The sequence below is a fragment of the Haliotis rubra genome, unplaced genomic scaffold, assembly GCF_003918875.1.
Source record: "Haliotis rubra isolate DU_JTF1 unplaced genomic scaffold, ASM391887v1 Scf473, whole genome shotgun sequence".
In the NCBI taxonomy this organism is placed as follows: domain Eukaryota; kingdom Metazoa; phylum Mollusca; class Gastropoda; order Lepetellida; family Haliotidae; genus Haliotis; species Haliotis rubra.
Window position 1 is genome coordinate 812,830 of NW_025767161.1, and position 19,235 is coordinate 832,064.

At 39.4% G+C, this 19,235-nt stretch overlaps 1 protein-coding gene across 1 annotated transcript in view; it reads right to left on the reverse strand.

Moving 5' to 3' along the window:
- LOC124290748 (dedicator of cytokinesis protein 7-like) overlaps positions 1-19,235 on the reverse strand; it is an 84,785-nt gene extending 65,550 nt beyond the window's left edge. Inside the window, 13 exon segments of the mRNA XM_046727561.1 lie at positions 772-971; positions 1,978-2,173; positions 2,525-2,590; positions 9,475-9,529; positions 9,531-9,622; positions 10,181-10,247; positions 10,435-10,520; positions 11,324-11,539; positions 12,759-12,876; positions 14,129-14,197; positions 15,146-15,321; positions 17,464-17,611; positions 19,175-19,235. Of these exon segments, the coding sequence (XP_046583517.1) occupies positions 772-971; positions 1,978-2,173; positions 2,525-2,590; positions 9,475-9,529; positions 9,531-9,622; positions 10,181-10,247; positions 10,435-10,520; positions 11,324-11,539; positions 12,759-12,876; positions 14,129-14,197; positions 15,146-15,321; positions 17,464-17,611; positions 19,175-19,218 (1,533 nt within the window). The 5' untranslated portion in view covers positions 19,219-19,235.

Genomic DNA, 19,235 nt, shown 5'->3' on the forward strand with positions numbered 1-19,235 from the left:
TTTCTTTGTTACACCCAGTATACCACCCTCTTCATGTTCCCTTCCTGCTTGACAACAGTACAAGAATCTGTATCTAAACCAGAGGCCCAGATAAGCTGCGTATCCGGGTAAAATAAGCACAGAAAATTTCCAATTACGCATTGAAAAATAATTGTTGCGTACCAATTGCGCATTTAAAATGTTAGATACGCAAAAAGTTTAAAACAAATGCGTACGGAATATATTTATAAAAATCGCTTGCGTAATGAAAAAGACATCAATTGCTATCAAGTTGTACTGTTAGTATAGGACAAGTGTTGTACTGTCAGTATAGGATGAGCGATTTTTTATGAAATCATTTCCATTATATTTAAGTTGGTTTTGATTAGGTATGACATAAGGCAGAACATACCTGCTTAAAACTTGCTCAGTCACATAATACTTAGGTGAGTAAAAGGACTGAAATACACACATATTTGAAAGCAGTGGGTAACGGAAAATGAAATACCAACTCAACATTCATAATACCCACTCCAAAAAAATACAGTGGGTACAGTACCCACATGAGCTAAATTTTATCTGGAGCTCTGTCTAAACGTCACACTCACGAATACAAGAAGTTGTTATCCATAAAGTTTGTTCTATACTGTCAATATAGTTTGATGTGTTACAATTGATTTGTAAAGATTTTAATGAAATAAACCAACTTGAATGATTCCGTTCAGTCTGGATGATGACAACCCAAAGCATCTTTTCCTTTTTATAACCGAATCACAAAATGAGTGCACCCACCTGCTTGAAGAAGCTGGAGACAGTCAGTGTGACAGGCCTGAAGTTGTCCAGACTTGCTCCATAGCTCTCTGGTGACCAACTACGTCTCTTCTCATAACCAGCTCGACCACGGTCAATGGAGCCCCTACGTCCAGCCAGCAGGTCATCTTTGGACTGTTTTCGGAAACCCGAGAACTGACCCCCAACTCCACTCCGCCGATCTGTGCACAGAAGATTACATATCAATACCTGCTATTGTTACCAGCTGATACATTTTCCGCATTAACAAGATCAGAGGTTGACATGTTCAACCTTTGAAGGATGAATCTGAAACGATCTCTAACCTTAGCAGTCAAACTGAAAACAACTCGTAACAAAGATCTTGTTTGATTGGCATTTTAGAAGATGCTACTTGAACATAGAGAATTTTCTGGGTTTCATCTTCTTTTTATTGTTTGGTACAACGTTTCAGGGCTTGTTCTGGCCCCATCATCAGGGGAACTAAAGAACAATAAAGATCTTCTTTTCTTTATTTCAAATTACTTATTTTCCAGGGTATTTTAACATAAAGCATGTTCCTCTGTGTGTGTTCTTTCATGAGTGAAATGCAATATCCCTCAACCAAGACATCACACGTGATCACAGCTATGTTAACATGAAATGGGACATTATTTATTCTAATTGTGTAATTTTGACTGAGATTTGCTACAGATTTGGATATATCTCTGTAAATCCCTGGTTCTGAAGGTTAAGTGCATCTTGAAGTGAAGCTTGTGTATAGTTATTCTTATCAGGTACACACGTAACACACACAGAAATAACTTAACACACACAGAAATAACTTGGAAAAAGGAAACGTTAGTAGTAGGTGTTTGGTTTGTTTGTTGTTTAAAGGTACAGTCAGCAATATTCCAGACATATCAAACACACCTGTAATTAAATATTAATCAAGTCTGGACCAGAACACCCTGTGACTGATACTGTGAGCATCCTTCCATCACCATCAGGGCACAATAACATGCAGTAAAACAAGACACAAGAGTCTAGCAATACAATGCTATAGACTTTTGACAACCAACAGTGCTAGGACCTATTGTAACTTTGTGCTCCAAGTGGTTGGAACTGTTAGCTGACACGATACAATACAATACGACATTATACGACACGACACAACAAACTAATCTTGGCCATTTTACAACAATAATCTTGTACAGCGAAGCTACTGACCCAAACTCGCTGCTCGGGTTGAGGGAGACTCATGGTCCACGGACTTCTCAACGGAGGCCTCCCTCTCCAGGCTGTTGCTCTGTCCCCCTACAATGTTCATCAGATAGATGGCCGTCCAGGCAAACGGCATACGATACTTGCCAAGGCGATCACAAAACTGAGCAGCCTGTGCACGGTACTTTTCTTCTTTAGCCGACTGAAACAGTTATGTAAACTTGTCATTCCCATCTTAATCAAACTTGCTCACAGTAATTGGTTATCCCTAAATGCTACGCAAATATAGCACAGAATGAGTGAGGTTTATTCTGCTTCAGTTACATCATGGCTTTTCAGATAAAATGTGAGTGAGTGAGCTGGGGTTTTTTCGCCGCTTTTAGCGATCTTCAAGCAATATCACGGCGTTTGACACCAGCAATGCACTTCACACAATGTACCCGTGTGGGGAACTGCACCCACATCTTCAGCGTGATGTGCAAATGCTTTAACGACTAGGCTACCCCTAGGCTACGAGGACATCTGGTCACGTCCTGCTCCTCCTCCTCCTTACCTTGTCCTCCTTCATGTAGGGCTCTGCACACTCACTGATGTCTCCCTGCTGCAGCACCTTCTCCAGCTGTCAACACAACACACATGACATCAACACACAGCATCAACACACATGACATCATCAACACACAGCATCAACACACATGACATCATCAACACACAGCATCAACACACATGACATCATCAACACACATCATCAACACACATGACATCATCAACACACAGCATCAACACACAGCATCAACACACATGACATCATCAACACACAGCATCAACACACACACAGCATCAACACACATCATCAACACAATACACATGACATCATCAACACACAGCATCAACACACATGACAACATCAACACAACAGACATGACTTCATCAACACACATGACATCAACACAACAGACATGACTTCATCAACACACATGACATCAACACAACAGACATGACTTCATCAACAGACATGACTTCATCAACACAACAGACATGACTTCATCAACACACATGACATCATCAACACAACAGACATGACTTCATCAACACAACAGACATGACTTCATCAACACAACAGACATGACTTCATCAACACAACAAACATGACATCAACACACAGCATCAACACACACAGCATCAACACACATGACATCAACACACGACATCAACACACATGACAACATCAACACAACAGACATGACTTCATAAAAAAAACAGACATGACTTCATCAACACACATGACATCACCACAACAGACATGACATCATCAACACAACAGACATGACGTCATCACCACAACAGACATGACTTCATCAACACATATGAGATCATCAACACAACAGACATGACTTCATCAACACAACAGACATGACTTCATCAACACAACACACATGACATCAACACACAGCATCAACACACGACATCAACACACATGACATCATCAACACAACAGACATGACTTCATCAACACAACACACGTGACATCATCAACACACAGCATCAACACACAGCATCAACACAATACACATGACATCAACACAGCATCAACACACACACATGACATCATCAACACACAGCATCAACACACATGACAACATCAACACACATGACATCAACACACAGCAACAACACACATGACAACATCAACACACAGCTTCAACACACATGACATCAACACACAGCATCAACACAATACACATGACATCATCAACACAACAGACATGACTTCATCAACACACATGACATCATCAACACAACAGACATGACATCATCAACACAACAGACATGACTTCATCAACACAACACACGTGACATCATCAACACACAGCATCAACACACAGCATCAACACAATACACATGACATCAACACAGCATCAACACACACACATGACATCATCAACACACAGCATCAACACACATGACAACATCAACACACAGCATCAACACACATGCAACATCAACACACATGACATCATCAACACACAGCATCAACACACATGACAACATCAACACACAGCATCAACACAATACACATGACATCATCAACACAACAGACATGACTTCATCAACACAACAGACACGACTTCATCAACACAACAGACATGACTTCATCAACACAACACACATGACATCAACACACAGCATCAACACACATGACATCAACACACATGACATCAACGAACATGACATCATCAAAACAACAGACATGACTTCATCAACACAACACACGTGACATCATCAACACAGCATCAACACACATGACATCAACACACAGCATCAACACAATACACATGACATCAACACAGCATCAACACACATGACATCATCAACACATAGCATCAACACACATGACATCATCAACACACAGCATCAAGACACATGACATCAACACACAGCACCAACACACATGACATCATCAACACACAGCATCAAGACACATGACAGCATCAAGACACATGACATCATCAACACAACACACACCATCAACACACATCATCAAGACACATGACATCATCAACACACAGCATCAACACAATACACAGCATCAACACACATGACATCACCAACACACAGCATCAACACACAGCATCAACACACATCATCAACACACATGACATCATCAACACACAGCATCAACACACATGACAACATCAACACACAGCATCAACACAACACACAGCATCAACACACATGACATCATCAACACACAGCATACAGACACATGACATCATCAACACACAGCATCAGCACAACATCATCAACACACACATGACATCATCAACACAACACACAGCATCAACACACATCATCAAGACACATGACATCATCAACACACAGCATCAACACAACACACAGCATCTACACACATGATATCATCAACACACAGCATCAACACGCATGACATCATCAACACACAGCATCAAGACACATGACATCAACACACAGCATCAACACAACACACAGCATCAACACACATCATCAACACACATGACATCATCAACACAACACACATGACATCATCAACACACAGCATCAACACACATGACATCATCAACACAACACACAGCATCAACACAACACACAGCATCAACAAACAGCATCAACACACATGACATCAACACAACACACAGCATCAACACACATGACATCATCAACACAACACACAGCATCAACACACATGACATCATCAACACATGACATCATGCATCAACACATCATCACACAGCACAGCATCATCACATCACAGCATGACATCATCAACATCAGACACACATCAACACAACACACATGACATCATCAACACACACATCATATGACATCACACATGACATCATCATCAACACATGACATCATCATCACACATGACATCATCAACACACAACACATCATCATACATCAACACACATCACATCAACACAACACACACATCAATGACATCACACACACACATCAATCAACACACAGCATCAACATCACACACATGACATCATCATCACACATGACATCATCAACACACAGCATCAACACACATCATCAAGACATCATGACATCAACACACAGCATCAACACAACATCAACACACAGCATCAACACAGCATCATCACACACATCATCAAGACACATGACATCATCAACACATCACATGACATCATCAACACACAGGATCACACACATCAACACACAGCATCATCAAGACACATGACATCATGACACACAGCATCAACACACAGCATCAACACAACACACAGCATCAACACAACACATCACATGACATCACACACAGCATCAACACACATGACATGACACATCAGCACACACAGCATCACACATGACATCATCAACATCAACACACAGCATCAACACACATGACAACATCACACACAGCATCAACACAGCATCAACACACATCATCACAACACACAGCATCACATGACACATGACACATCAACACACAGCATCAACACACAGCACCAGCACTGCACACATCATCATCAACACAGCACACACATGACATCAGCACACATGACATCATCAACACAACACAGCATCAACACACATCATCAACACACACATCAACACACATCATGACACACAGCATCACACACATCAACACACAGCATCAACACACATGACATCATCAACATATCACACATGACATCATCAACACACATCATCAAGACACATGACATCACATCATCACATGACATCACACACATGACATCAACACACAGTCATCAACACACATAACATCAACACACAGCATCAACACACAGCATCAACACAACACACAGCATCAACACACATGACATCATCAACACACAGCATCAAGACACATGACATCATCAACACAACACACAGCATCAACACACATCATCAAGACACATTTCATCATCAACACACATCATCAACACAACACACAGCATCAACACACATGACAGCATCAACACAGCATCAACACGCATAGACATCATCAACACACATCATCAACACACAGCATCAACACAACACACATCATCACACATGACATCATCAACACACATGACATCATCAACTCACATGACATCAACACACGACATCAACACACATGACAACATCAACACACAGCATCAACACAAAACACAGCACCAACACACATGACATCATCAACACACAGCATCAAGACACATGACATCATCAACACACAGCATCACACATGACAAGACACATGACATCATCAACACAGCATCACACACAGCATCAACACACACATCACATCATCAACACACACATGACATCATCAACACACAGCATCACACATGACATCATCAACACACGCATCAACAGCACATCATCAATCAACACACAGCATCAACATCACATCATCATCACACACAACACAGCATCACACAGACATCATCACACACATCACACACAGCACAGCATCAACACACAGCATCATCATCAAGACGCATGACATCATCAACACACACACATGCATCAGCATCACGCAACATCACATCATCACACACATCAACACAGCATCATAAAACACAGCATCATCACATCAAGACATGTGATCATCAACACATGACATCAATCATCAACACGACATCAACACATTATCACACACATCAACACACATAACACACACACATCAACACAGCATCAGCATCAACAACACACATGACATCATCAACACACAGCATCATGACATCAACACACATGACATCATCACACACATCAGCATCAAGACACATGACACACATCATCACACACATCAGCATCATGACATCATCAACACAACACACAGCATCACACATCAACACAGCATGACATTATCAACACAACACACAGCATCAACACACATGACATCATCAACACACAGCATCAACACACATGACATCAACACAACACACAGCATCAACACACATGACATCATCAACACAACACACACACATCATCACACAGCATCAACACACATGAGATCAACACAACACACAGCATCAACACACAGCATCAAGACACATGACATCATCAACACAACACACATCATCAACACACATGACATCATCAACACACATGACATCATCAACACACAGCATCAACACACATCATCAACACACAGCATCAACACACATTACATCATCAACACACATGACATCAACACACAGCATCAACACACAGCATCAACACAACACACAGCATCAACACACATCATCAAGACACATGACATCATCAAGACACATGACATCAACACAACACACAGCATCAACACACATCATCAAGACACATGACATCATCAACACACATCATCAACACAAAACACAGCACCAACACACATGACATCAACAAACAGCATCAACACAACAGACATCAACACACAGCATCAACACACATGACATCATCAACACACAGCATCAACACACACAACATCAACACACAGCATCAACAAACATGACATCATCAACATACAGCATCAACACACATGACATCATCAACACACAGCATCAACACAACACACAGCATCAACACAACACACAGCATCAACACAACACACAGCATCAACAGACATGACATCATCAACACACATCATCAACACAACACAGCATCAACACAACACACAGCATCAACAGACATGACATCATCAACACACATGACATCATCAACACACATCATCAAGACACATGACATCAACACACAGCATCAACACACATGACATCATCAACACACAGCATCAACACACACAGCATCAACACACATCATCAAGACACATGACATCAACACACATCATCAACACAACACACAGCATCAACACACATGACATCATCAACACACATCATCAACACACATGACATCAACACACATCATCAACACACATTACATCATCAACACAGCATCAACACACATGACATCATCAACACACATGACAACATCAACACACATGACATCATCAACACACATGACAACATCAACACACATGACATCATCAACACACAGCATCAACACAACACACAGCATCAACACACAGCATCAACACACATGACAACATCAACACACAGCATCAACACAACACATAGCATCAACACACATGACAGCATCAACACACATCAACACACGACATCAACACACATGACATCATCAACACACAGCATCAACACACATCATCAAGACACATGACATCATCAACACACAGCATCAACACAACACACAGCATCAACACACATCATCAACACACATGACAACATCAACACACAGCATCAACACAACACACAGCATCAACACAACACACAGCATCAACACACATGACAGCATCAACACACATCAACACACGACATCATCAACACACATGACATCAACACACGGCATCAACACACATCATCAAGACACATGACATCATCAACACAACACACATGACATCAACACACCATCGATACAGTACATACAGCATCAACACAACACAAAGAGCATCACCACAACACACACAGCATCACAACAGACATATCCACACACATCATTGACACTATACTCACATCAACACAACACACACAGCATCAGTGATAAGAATCTTGATCAGCTTCAGTTTCAATCAAGAACAAACTCAACAAAATGTGAAACAGAAAACAAAACAAATGTTACAAGCAAAGTGCAACAATACACTAAATATATATACAGTTCTACTTTCTATCAGCTTTTGCAACGATTTAAAGTTTGTTACAATGGAGTTAGAGACACATACAAGGACATCTGAGCCTATGTTGACCAATGTCCTCCATCAGCACAAGGGTGAATGAAACAATTATATTTCCCAGCATTCACAGAGCATTTACTCAAACTTCAAAACAATCTAATTGCACATTTGCCTCTCAACATTCACAAGTCTTCAGTCTCAACATACTGTTTATTCCTTCATCATTCTCAAAGTCAAATGCTCTGAACTGATCACTTGTGTTTTCCATCATAGAGGAGTGTAGTTGTTACCTTGACAACCAGGAAGACATCATTGGTGGGGTAGGTGATGCTGAAGTTGCAGCCAACTGAGGGTGGAGATGTCCTGCCGTGGAACATGCATGCTGATCATTCGTTTCAGGTGGTCGGAGTTCATGTCGAAGTGGAATGTCTCCGAGATCTGGAAACAAACAGTATCTGGAGTATGTGACTTAGTGTACACTAGTGTTGGTAATTGGTTGAAATCTCACAACTGATGATTGGTTCGATACCAACGACCAATCATCGAAAAAAAATTGGTTAGCGTCATTTTTTCGATTTTCCTATTCAGGTTGTAGTTGCAGATAAGTATAAAGAAAAAAACATTTGGTTCTCTGTTGATGTTTTTAGAAACTGCACAAATTACATTTGCAGATTTCACATCCAGTGTAAAATGATTCAGTTCCAGTGTAACATTAACTTCCCAGATTATTCAAGAAATATTCAGTCACACTTTTCAGAAAGTGAAGTGAGTTTTCTTAGAAATAAACATGTTTTCAGGCCCTGACAACATCCTATATATATACCAACATCAAGTATTTCAAACTCTATTACAGTGGTTCCAAAATCGTTTGTGTTCGATTATGAAAAAAATGTGATCGATGGCTTGGTCGTTTGGCCACTGCGACCAATCTTTGATTATTTCAATTAATCGGAACACCACTACTTACTAGATAATCCAGTGTCAAATACTACTCACCTTCTTCCTCTCTCTAGCATCGTACAATGCGAGTGAAACAAAGATGGGTTCGACCTCCATCTCTAGACTGAAAGACAGAAAATGTACATGCTTTAGCGACATAAAAATATGTAATCATACCTGTTATTCCCATAATATTAATGTTCATAATTATTTCAATGAATCATCCTTCATCGAGTGTAAAGATATATTTTACCAGCAGAATTCTCTGTAATATATTCTAAATATGACTAAGCATGAACACGCAGACTTACGACAGCTGTAGACATTTGACGTGTATTCGGTGTCCGAAGTGCTCCTTGGGGGTCTCCACTGGTACTCGTCTCTCAATACACTCCTCCTAGAGATTCAACACAGATAATATTTAACAGGCATTACCAAATTAAATAAATCCATTGTGTAGTAGGAGTTGACCTGACTTTCATATTGTAATTTATGGCAATAATGATTTAAGTAGTGCAATATGTACCACAAAGGACTGCATGCATTCTTCATCGGCAATTCATACATCAGGCTTCCTGTGCATCACTTTGAAAACTTTTTTGTCCACCATTATGTTTGATATTGTTAAAGACACAACATCTGCATAATGGACACAGGAAGTTGCTCAAGTATAGTTTTACTTTCTCCATCAGGAATCAAGTTACAAATTTCTGATTTTCATCATTTTAGTTTGAATTGTCACTTATGTAAGAGCTATCAACGAGAAGAAGATGACATGATTTTATAAATTGCAATATGTTGGAATTCACCAAAAAGCATTGTGACATATATCCATAAGATTTATATTCAATTTTTTTTTCTTTTAAATTGGCAAATGCAGCAATATTGCACCCCAATACAGATTAATTTTCATGGATCATATGAGATTTCAGATCGACTGACAACAATGTCACTACATCGGAATGAGAAAAAACAAAAAGAGACCACAACATTGAAACTTACAAAATATTTCAAGACAATCTTCCCCCTCTGTCATCCTGTTGCCAGAGTTACACTGATCACTCATACCTGATTCACAAGCAGCTTACATTGTCTATATCACAGCTGCTATTTCCAACAATCAAACCAATTAGTTCTTTAATGCCACTACAGCCATGAAGGGATCAACACGATTTGAAGGAGTTATCTCCCTTGTCTCACCTCATCTTGTGGTGGATACAGACTGAAGATGTTGTCCTGTCTGTTCTGTTGGCGCTGGTTCTCGTTGTTGCGGTCAACATCGTCATATGACATACGTTCAAACAGGTTTGATAGGAGAGCATCTGCCTGGCTCTGTTTCAGGTCAAATATACTGCTGGCCCAGCTGCCGCGGGGTGTCTCGTTCAAGTGGAGGGACTGTCGCTTGTTGCTCTCCTGCTGTAAAAGTCATTGAAGATTTTACACACAGTGAGTGAGGCAGTCAGTGAGTGAGTGAGTGAATGAGTTAGTGAGTGGCCCATACTTGTACTATTAAAATGAACAGCATGAAACCTGTTTGTTTCAGCTCAGATGGCTGTTTAGTCAATCCGGGGATGGTGTTGTTAGCGAGTGATTAAAGTGTTCGCTCATCACGCCAAAGGCCAAGGGTCGCCCCCACATGGGTGCAATGTGTGAATCCCATTTCTGGTGTCCCCTGCCATGATATTGCTAGAATATTGCTAAAATCAATGTAAAACTAAACTCACTCACTTAGTCAATAAATCCAAATTAGTCATGACAGAAACAGAATATTTTAAATGTTTGGGGGATGAAGACAAAAGTATCAGGCTGTTTTTTCAGTAACAGGTAGCACTGGTGTATGTTTCATATAGCTAAATTCAACCCTGTAAACTTATACGTGTAACGTGTATTCATTATAGAATCTGCCGAAATAAAGAAATCGATACCAAAACCCATATGAAATGTACAAAAGTATTTCATAGCCATCTGTGAACACCTGAAGTCGACTCAACACACCGTTTTCACAGTTGTCACTTTCAACTGGTCAAGTCTTATACTTTTTCTTTGTTTGCAGGCACAAAATATTCTTCAAAGAGTGAGTGCCTTTAGAAATTAACATGAAGCATACGATTATTAGCCTAGTGAGTTTAAACTCAAAGCCATGAACCAGCTCTCATGAACTAACCTCTTCATAAAGCAAACTGGTGAAGAGAGTTACCAGTTAATACAATACACTGTGTAGAATTCCTTACATAAATCTGTACCAGAGACTTGAAAGATATTGGTGCAGACATATTTGCATTTTCACTCAAAGCAATTTAGCCAATATTCATAATCGATCAATAGTTAGCTAATGATTACTGATCTCTCATCGATATCCAGGGGTGGAAATAACTTTAAAATTGCTAGTGTACTCCGGTACAGTGGCACATGTGAAATCACTTGCCCTGAAAATTTTCCACTACACCGGCCGTTTAAATAAACAACATAATTAACATTGGAAAGTCAACTGGACGCCAGTACTGTGTGATATACGAATCTGCTTGCCCGACAGAAAAAAACACTGGACTCGGACGTCAGGCAATGGGTTATCTCCACCCCTGATATCGATAGCGGCCATCCCAGGGGCCTCCATACATCACCCCAGAGATGTTACCTTTTCATGCTCCATGGGCATCTCATCCATGTCATCAATCTCATACTCTTGATGTATGATGCCATCTCGGTCGGCCAGCTTCTCCTTGCTGTGGAAACTCGAGCTGTATCTCTGGTATCTACAGACACATACACCAAACTAAGGCCACAATCCACTGATCATGTTCATCGTCATATTTTCATCTCATTTTCAAAAATGTGATGTTGAAGTGAGGGTGTTTTTTAACATGCGAAGTTCATAAAAAGTAGGGGCGGTCGGGTAGCCTAGTGGTCAAAGCGTTGGCTCGTCACGCCGAAGACCCGGGTTCGAATTCCCACATGGGTACAATGTGTGAAGTCCATTTCCGGTGTCCCTCGCCGTGATGTTGCTTGAATATTGCTAAAAGCGGCGTAAAACCAAACTCAGTCTGTCAGTCAGTCATAAAAAGTATGTGCTGAAATGTGTCCGTAACGGATGTCACTGAGGTTGCTGGAACTTAGTGGAAGCCTACTGAACCTATATTTTCAACAAATATTTCAATGTTGATGTCCATTATTTCATGTTAATTAATTGCCTTGCTATTCAGTTTTGATGTTTAATCATATTTCAAACCATAAAAATCCATGTTTAGTCCATTCTACTCATTTTGACCATCCTGACCATATCAAAGCTACAGATAACTTTTGGGGTCATGAGTTATCTACCCGCTTGTGTTCATCCCAATTGGGTATCCTAAGTTTCCTTTGAGTAACCAAACAAATTGTACGCACCTTACTCAAACTCAATTGGGTATCTTGCCATTAATTGTAAAAATATAATACAATTAAAATGTTGGTTTACGTGTTGTTGTTTTTTTATATTTGATCTGTAAAATGAGAAACGTTAAGAAAGACTGCAAGTAGCCAAGTTCATGTCCTGAAATAGAACCTCACAATATACCCCAGTTATTTTATTTATCCACCGGTACACAACAAGATTTGACATTTTGTGTGTATGCATATAAGATCAAATTCATTGAGTATTTACAAAAATTCAAGCATACTTGTACGCAATAGACTTAATAGAAATTGAGTTTTCACAAATATTTGCGTAATTTACGCAGATACATAGGTTATCTGTACCTCTGCCATATATAATTATACAGTCCCTCTGTTGCTTACTGCTATGTTAGTAACATTCAGTAAACAAGGTGGATGGGTATCAAGTGGTTTTTTTTAGGTGTACTAAGTTTCAGATACCTTGAACAATATTTCATGTGTATCATTGTCCTAGGATTCCTAAAGGTTTGATTCCTAGACTTTCACCTCATGAAGGTTCTGGTACTATTATATTTAGACAGGAAATGAAAATTTGTAAGTGTAAGATATGGAGACAGAATGTATCTCTCTTACCTGCGGGTGACAACAGTGTAATCCGACGTATATCGCTGCACACAGTCTTTGACTATTGGATCCAGATCGCTATGGAAACCAAAAAGAAACATACAGTTTGCAACAGCAGAATAAAGGGGAACCTACCTATGACACAACACAACCAGCAAAGCTGATGCTATTGTTTACTTGTTAAAAAAACCTTGTTGAACAACTGAAGTTTTGTCTGTTTATTGTTTAATGCCGCAGCACATATCAATTTTCCACCTATAAGATGGCGGGCTGAAAATATTCAAGTCTGGACTAGACAATATAATGACTGACATCAGGAGCATTGATCTGCGCAATTGGGATATGATGACAGGCATTAACCATCCGATTCCATTAGCCACTTTCTATGACAAGCATGGGATGCTGAAATTAATTTCGAAGGGTCTAAAGTATTGAAATTGAAGCCTTATTTGTGCACTACTAATGTAATATTGATGTGATATTTATGCTATATCAGTGTAATATTGGTGCAAAATCAGTGTAATAATGATGTTAACTGGTGTATAATCTGTGTAATATTAATGTAATACTGGTGCAATACTTGTGTAATACTGGTGTAACACTGTTGTAATACTGGTGTAATACTTGTGTAATACTAGTGTAATACTGGTGTAACACTGTCGCAATACTGGTGTAATACTTGTGTAATACTTGTGTAATACTGGTGTAACACTGGTGTAACACTGGTGTAACACTGTCGTAATACTAGTGTAACACTGGTGTAATACTTGTGTAATACTAGTGTAATACTGGTGTAACACTGTCGTAATACTGGTGTAACACTCGTAATACTGGTGTAACACTAGTGGAACACTGGTGTACTACTTTGTAATACTTGTGTAATATCGGTGTAATACTTGTGTAATATCGGTGTAATACTTGTGTAATACTTGTGTAATACTGGTGTAACATAATATCAGTGTACATGCACTTTCTTCACACAACTGTAAACTCAAGTTCCTGCACAATCCCCAGTGTTAAACTTACCTTGACTCAGGGACAATTGGCGTGACAGTACGACTTGTTTTAGGCACTGTATGGACATCGATATCATCTTCTGGGTATAACAGTAGGTCCTTGAAAGGATCTCGTTCAATGAGGCACTGATTTTGTATAACAAAGTCCTCAAAATCTGGAGGTTCAATCCCATCATTTGCAAGTGTCTGTGAGGAAAGAAAATGCATAATTTAGATGTACATCTGTTCGCAATGTTATCAGGTCAAATTCAAGCAGATGAAGAACTAATACATTTCATACCATGTCTGTATACATAGAACATACACAAAACACAGTCTGACACAACCAAATCAAAATAATTTCAACCTGCTCCAGAGAAACAGATAAGCTGCATATCTGCGTAAATTACGCAACTATTCATGTGAAAACTCAATACAGTACGCTTGAAGTTTTGTAAATGCTCAATAAATGTGATCTTACATGCATACACACAAAAATGTCAAATCTTAGCTTGCTTACTGGTGGTTAGATAAAATAACTAAGGTATACTGAGAGGTTCTATTTCAGGACATGAACTTGACAACTTGCAGTCTTTCTTATCATTTTTTTTATATTACAGATCAAATATAAATAACCAACACTAACATTTAAATATTATTATATTTCTAAAATTAACGAAAAATGGCAAAATACCCAATTGAGTTTGAGTGAGGTGAGTACAACTGATTTGGTTACTCAAAGGAAAATTACTAGGATACCCAATTGAGATGACACAAGCGAGTACATAAGTCAAGGACCAAAACAGTTATCTGTAGTTCTGCTGCTTCTGTTGCTTGTATATCCATTATCAAAAACATTCTACAAAACATCACTAAACTTCTGTTTACTGCATCAGGCATTTAGTTCTGCTTAAGGGGAATTTGGCATTCCATATCAGTATAGCAGGGTCAACATGAGGCAAATATTACCAACACTCTGCTGGGGTGTGGGGTCGTTTATTTCGGTGGATGTGATTGATATATGACACCCCTGTGGGTGGTACAAAGGTGTACACCAATCGGGCACATCACCAGTCTTATGGACGGGGACTTATCTGGTCAATATTACATTGTAGGTCTGTCCATGCTGTCTTTACGTGGCAAGGAGTCAGTGCAGAATGAGTCAAATTGTGCATGGAGTTAGTGAGACCAATCAGCTGAGAAGCGTCATGGCTTGGGCAATTAGTGAAAGAGGCCAAGCTCTAAAGTTTAACCCTTAAAGTGCCTAATAATAACATAGCTAAAAGGAGAGAATGATTAGATTAAAATAATATATTTACACTAAAATACACTTGCTACATAAGCAGCATAAGGATTTCCTCCCAATCCTCCATTGTCACTGGTTAATAATCATGATAATAATGCATTCATATCAAACCAGTACTTAGCATTTCACAAACAAGTATTACGATGCTTAATGGTTTAAAAAATAAATCTGGTACTTGTCAGTTGTAATGACGAAGAGTGCCATATTCATATCATGAAAACTACCCTGAATTTTTATTTGAAACCCAAAAAAGGATGTATTTGACATATCTGACATGTTTCAACACATATCTAATCAAAACAACACATCACTAATTTCTGTCTGAGAAATGATATCAGATAGAAATTAGGCCAAAAAAGATATATGTCGTTTCCTATTACATGCTTTTTAAAAATAGGGTCGGTGGGTCAGCTTTATCTTTTTTATTACTTTTTTGTTTTTGTTTAGTAGCACCAGGTGGGCACCTGAGAATGTCTTCAAGGATACCATATCATGTTGTGACAATGCCTTGTGATGAAACATTGATAGATTTCTATATCAAATCATTATTCATGTTATTTATTTGCAGGTTTTGTCAGTGAGAGCAATCCATTTTAGCCCTACGTACACTGAAAAACATGAAAATATCATACTCGATTTTGATGAAAATGATGAGTTGAAATGCACTCCAGTCATGATTTTGACTTGGTTAAAAAAATTTTTTAGGGTCGGGTGGGTTAGGATAGGGTCGGTCGGGTTACCGGAGACGGACATATTATTTTTTTGGCCTTACAATGCAGTGGTAACATTAATAAAGTGATATTGATAGTGATATGATCATATTTTGTTAGTTGTCAGCTTGAAAATCAGTGTGTCACTGATTGTGTCCACCTGTAAACATCAAGGTAAAACTAAACATTTGGGGTATCCTAATACTAGATATCCCAGTGACAATTAGAATAGCATCAACACTCAACACTAAAAGCCCTCACAATACTTAACACTTATTAAGCATGCACTAACAGATCTCTCAGCAGTATTTAACACAAATGACAATCACTCACCCCTGTTGTTTGCTGAGTGTGGTGGGTGATGAAAGTGCTGCCTGTACTACTATGAGAGTGGGTGGTGCTCTTGGCACTGGAGTTGGAAGGCTCAGGTGCAATAAAGATGGTTGAAGACACCTGTCTGCGCACCTCTGCCGCACCTTGTCTACAACACATACGACAACAGTGAAACCTCTGTAGTTTGAACTGGAAATACTTTAGTTAAATTTTTAAATTAGATCTTTTTCGCTTGTACAATTCCTCTCTGTCATCATTTAACAATCTTAACAAAACGTTTAAATATCTCCAAACAGAATCATAGTTTTGCCCATTTTGACTGGTAGTCTAAACGTGATCCAGCTGATTGTTGTAATGCGTTTTCAGATACTTAATAGCATGACTCATGAAGGTCATGAATATTGACCTTCAGTAACTTCAGTAAATCCAGTGATCAACAGCATGAGCATGGATCTACACAATTGGGATTTGATGACATGTGTTAACCAAGTCAGCGAGCCTGACCACCTGATCCCCATACAGTTGAGACATCAGAATAGCTGAACATCATAATGGTTATTTGTCCCTCACACGTGAAGGTCTGGGTTAGAATATTGATCTTTAGTAACCCATGCTTGTCGTAATAAGAGGCGACTAACGGGATCGGGTGGTAAAACTAAACTCACTCACTCACTCACCACTTAATAACATCCGCTGTTTTCTTGCTCACCCCATGAACAACTTAAAAGCATATCACTACCCTTAAAAAGACACATTATCTTCAACATAAGCCACAATCTGAGTGTTTACATTGTATGTGTGAGACAACACACTTTGTCACTGCGTGAATAAATACTGCGGTCTGAAACATATCATGTCCAAATATATATAATCCAATGATATATTCCATTCATTACCTTACTGCATCATATTTTTCTGACTCCCTCCCTTCTTCCCCACGAAATACATGCAACATCTTTCATGACTCCTTCTCAGTTCTCTCCCCCTCAAAGATACATGACTGGTGTCTAAATACTGTTGTGATACAAAGATGTGACTCCCCTTTCTCTCTGTGTCAGTTGTGACCGCCTCCGTGGTGTAGTGGTTAGAGCGTCCGCCCGGAGAGCGGAAGGTTGCGAGTTCGATCCCCGACCACGACATACCAAAAGACGTTAAAATATAGTATTTGTTGGTCCCTGCCTGTGCTAGTACAAGCAGACGCACATACACATACACACGCATGCACGTCGTCATATGAGCGAAATATTCTCAACAACGACGTTAAACCCAATTTCACCTTACCACAACTGTGTCAGTTGTCCATGAAATCCTCACCACTCAGTATCTTGCTAACCGGGCCCCCCTCTTCAGTAACAAATGACAAGTCTCTAAGTTGGAACCTCCCACACATGATATCACTTCAGACCTACTCACTATGTAAATGTATAGATCTGTAATTGAATCATCAGGCTAAAATCAGTAAGTTCGATCCCTTGTGGTTCAATCATTGGGGTTCTCCTGTCAGATATGTGGAGCACACTTATTTACATGACAGATCTAAGATGTTTACCCCCGGTGGAAAATCTTTGTTTGTGACTCATTTTGATAACACGCTTAACTTTTTAGATAGATGCACGTGGAACGAGACCCTGCTAACTTAAACCTATACAGTTAAGAGGACAAATTTACTGTGTCAAATAACCATTAGTTCTCACTCTTATTGCATACTTACTTGCTTAATTTCTGAGCAAAGGCTCTCTGGCCCGTAGAGGCCATTTTTCCTGTTATGAATG